The 2336-nt window shown below is 34.7% G+C and overlaps 1 protein-coding gene across 2 annotated transcripts in view; it reads left to right on the top strand.

Annotated features, from left to right (window-relative positions):
- The window catches only part of Phax (phosphorylated adaptor for RNA export), a 3888-nt gene extending 3176 nt beyond the window's left edge, over positions 1-712 (top strand). For both annotated transcript variants that reach the window (XM_018511984.1, XM_018511983.1), the window contains one exon: positions 93-712. In XM_018511984.1, the coding sequence (XP_018367486.1) occupies positions 93-358 (266 nt within the window). In that variant the 3' untranslated portion in view covers positions 359-712. The remainder of the gene's footprint in view (positions 1-92) is intronic.
- Positions 713-2336: the final 1624 nt, after the last annotated feature.

Here is a 2336-nt window from a genome sequence, read left to right as displayed (position 1 = left end):
GAGAGAGAGAGAGAGAGAGAGAGAGAGAGAGAGAGAGAGAGAGAGAGAGAGAATGGTATAACGTTAATCTACAATTTGTCTTAAAATTATAGATGGATCTGAAAAGGATTTACCAGCTTTATTAACAAGAGCGGAACTCTCGACGAGACAAATCGCAGAAGAAGCAAGACTGCGACGTGGCGAAGGCATGGACAGAATGCCAGTAGATTCCGATCGCACGGTATCAAATCCACCACCCAGTCCTGTAACAGATGATCCAGATCATTCTGAACATCCATTGGTACAGAGACAGGTTCAAGATTATAACGATGATTTTCTCGATATTGGAGTGGACATAGATAGTATGGAAGTACTCTAAAATTACGTATTTGATCTTGCGTTTGCACATACTTCAATAATGATTTGTACAAATAAATGTTTGTAACCAATCGTATAAAGAATACATATGTGTATAATTTGTAAGATTGTATATATTTATCACATATATTCTATATCAGCGTGATTTCGTCCATTGCGGATATCAGCCTCTTTCAACCTTTTCTATGCTACATGATCTTTGAAAGAAAGGAGTTTGGCATTAAAACGCCACGCGTGTGGCGAGTATGTACATACATATTTCCATTGATATATGGGACCTATAACTTTTTAACGCCGAATCTAAATAGCAAAGATACTCTCAGAGGTTTGCCATTGCCTTCCAAGAAGTAGCGATCCAATAAAATTAGATGTTCTGAATGGATTTGAATCTACCCAGAACGAATCAATTTCGCCAGACAAATTCGCCGGACAATTTCGATATTAGAGTAGACATAGATAGTATGGAAGTACTCTAAAATTACGTATTTGATCTTGCGTTTGCACATACTTCAAAAATGATTTGTACAAATAAATGTAACCAATCGCATGAAGAATACATATGTGTACAATTTGTAAGGTTGCATATATTTATCACATATATTCTATAGCAGCCTGATTTCGTCCATTGCTGGATATCGGCCTCTTAACCTTTTCTATTTTAAATGATCTTTGAAAGAAAGGAGTTTGGAAACGTGTGTTGCCGAGTATGTACATACATATTTCCATTGATCTATGGGACCTACAGTTTTTTTAACGCCGAATCTGAATAGCACAGATACTCTCGGAAGTTTGCCATTGCCTTCCGAGAAGTAGCGATCAAATAAAATTTAATGTTCTCTGTGTGTGGGAGGATTTGAACTCTGGATCTTTGGCACAAAGAGCAATCACGCTACACACTGCGCTACGATTGTCACGATTTATCACATACATATTTATAAACGATAAATAGACTGAAAACAGTGATTCAGAAAGAGTTTCGTCAAGTAACTGTATATACCCCACTGTATATTGCTGTATATGTCCACTGTATATTGCTGGGATAAAAAAGTTGAAAAATTTGTTTGCATAATTTGATAGCCCCAAGTGTGTGGAATATTATGTTGAAGCTTTAACGTAGCAAATATAGGCGTAAATAATAAAAAAAAAATTGAAACTTTTGAAACACGTTTTTCTCGAAACATTAACGGAAATGATAAAACAAGAACTATTGAATGTATCGCTTTCAAATATTGCACGATCGTAGAGCAATGCTTTTTCTACCGGATAGACTACAATTATATCAATATCAATGATACTTTTTTTATCGCAAAAGCAAGAGCATAATTTAAGGTAAAAAAATCAAACTCTTTTTTTCAAATAACCGCCATTTTGTTAATTTTTATTTAAAGTCAATTATCATTGGTCGCGTTCAGCAGACTCAACTGTTGTGGATCCATGAGCGCTCGCTGCTATTCGTGTATTCTTTTAGAATGTTTTAGATCATCCAATAGCAGCAAGCGCTTACTGATCTGTTCCGCAACAGTTGAGTCTGCTGAACGCAACCATAGTCTATCCAGTAGAGACATTCTTTCTGAATAGGAAAATCGATTTTTTAACTCTTTCGGATGAGTAGTATAACCAGCCCCCTGACACTCCCATTTCTTGAGTTTGGCGTGACCCATATGAGGCATTCTTTTACAAACCGAACACTTTTTTTCGACATTTTTAAATCGCTTTAAACTTTTTTTCCAATTGTAGGTATAAAATAAGCGAACACGTGTATCGAGATTTAAAAAAAAAATTTATTTTCGAAGAAATAGCGATTTTAAATTTTGAGTTTTGCCTTTTATGGTAATTTTCAAGTCGTCGTATCTACGTCGTTTTTTATAATAGAATAATTTTTTTTTTCATTTCGAACACTATTACATCAGCTTTTTGATGAAATTATGTTCCTAACCTCAACTTTAAAAAAAAATACTTTTTTCTGCAAATTAAATCTT

This window comes from Trachymyrmex cornetzi, unplaced genomic scaffold (genome assembly GCF_001594075.2).
Source record: "Trachymyrmex cornetzi isolate Tcor2-1 unplaced genomic scaffold, Tcor1.1 scaffold390, whole genome shotgun sequence".
Lineage (NCBI taxonomy): Eukaryota > Metazoa > Arthropoda > Insecta > Hymenoptera > Formicidae > Trachymyrmex > Trachymyrmex cornetzi.
This window is presented reverse-complemented; position numbering and strand designations above follow the sequence as displayed.